Below are 1,175 nucleotides of genomic sequence, written 5' to 3'. Positions count from 1 at the left end.
TACCGTTCATCCAGCAACAGCAACCTCGTGGAGCCCCTCCACTTCTCCCTCCCAAACTCTTCCTCAACCAAATTCCCCAAAATACCCCCTCCATTATCGTCCTCTTCAACAACCTCCACCGTAGCAAAATCGTTCTTCCCCGTGCGCCTCTCGACTTTCACCTCCTCGTCCTCCTTCTTCTTCTTCTTCCTCTTCGGCGGCCTCGATATCTTCGCCAGGTTCCTGAACTTCACGAAGCCACGCGTATTGAACGTCCTTGCGAGCTTCTCTCTGTACAGAACCGGGCTCAAAATGTCGCTGTCTCCCTCGGCTTGGCCGTAAATCCGTCGCTGCAATGACACGTGTCCTTCTTCTCCTCCTCCTGATTCTCCGGAGGTAACTAGCGAAGCGAGGTCGGGATCGAGGTCATCACCGGGGACGCGAGCGATGTTGCGAACACGAGGCCAGTTGAGGAGGTGGCCGCGGAGGCGAGTCTCTAAGGCGGAGCAGTGGGCGGAGGGGACACGGAGGGCAGAGAGGTGGAAGACGCGAGTGAAGGCATCTTCACGGAGGGTGAGAAGGGTATCGTTTTGGGGGCGTTGAAGTGTTGGAGCGGTTCCTTTGTGGAGGGAAGGTCCGTATAAGATTGGATTGGGATTGGTGGATGAGAAGCGGGTGAAGGATATGGAAATGGGAATTAGGGAGAGGGAGTGTTTGGGATTTGTAAGAGGAAGGAAGAGGAGCTTAGTTGGAGTGGGGAAGTGAGTCCTTAGGAATATGCTCCCTGCTGTCTTCATTCAGAATCAACTGCGTCTGTGTTTCTGTTACTACTCCCGATTCTATGAGCCTATGAATATGGTTGTAGTTTCAGCCCAAGTGAGGATGATGTTGCGGTCAAGTTCTGAAAATCGAATTGGTCATCGAATCACTTTAGTTACTGATTTATTGGTTTATTGATTCAATCGGTTCAATCGTGGTTCAATCAAAATAATTATTTTATAATAAAATAATAAATAAATATATTAAAATATAATTATAATTTAATATAAATATTAAAATATCATCTAAATTAAAATTTAAAAGTCAAAACATCAAAATTTGAAAATAGAATCAGATCGGTCGCTATGAAGCATGGATTCTCTTATGGTGCTAGCGTATCCGTGTCGGACACGAATCCAACACCGATACTCGATGGA

The 1,175-nt window shown here is 46.9% G+C and overlaps 1 protein-coding gene across 1 annotated transcript; it reads right to left on the bottom strand.

Annotated features, from left to right (window-relative positions):
• Window positions 1–3: 3 nt before the first annotated feature.
• LOC107472060 (tRNA (guanine(37)-N1)-methyltransferase 1-like) lies at window positions 4–965 on the bottom strand (the record flags this gene model as incomplete). The annotated part of the gene is made up of 1 exon (XM_016091633.3): window positions 4–965. A coding segment is annotated over exon 1 (773 nt), but the record flags the coding sequence as incomplete, so codon positions are not given.
• Between the last annotated feature and the right edge of the window lie 210 nt (window positions 966–1,175).

This window comes from Arachis duranensis, unplaced genomic scaffold (assembly GCF_000817695.3).
Source record: "Arachis duranensis cultivar V14167 unplaced genomic scaffold, aradu.V14167.gnm2.J7QH unplaced_Scaffold_188575, whole genome shotgun sequence".
In the NCBI taxonomy this organism is placed as follows: domain Eukaryota; kingdom Viridiplantae; phylum Streptophyta; class Magnoliopsida; order Fabales; family Fabaceae; genus Arachis; species Arachis duranensis.
The sequence above is the reverse complement of the archived record's forward strand: the minus strand, read 5'-3'. Positions and strand labels throughout refer to the sequence as shown.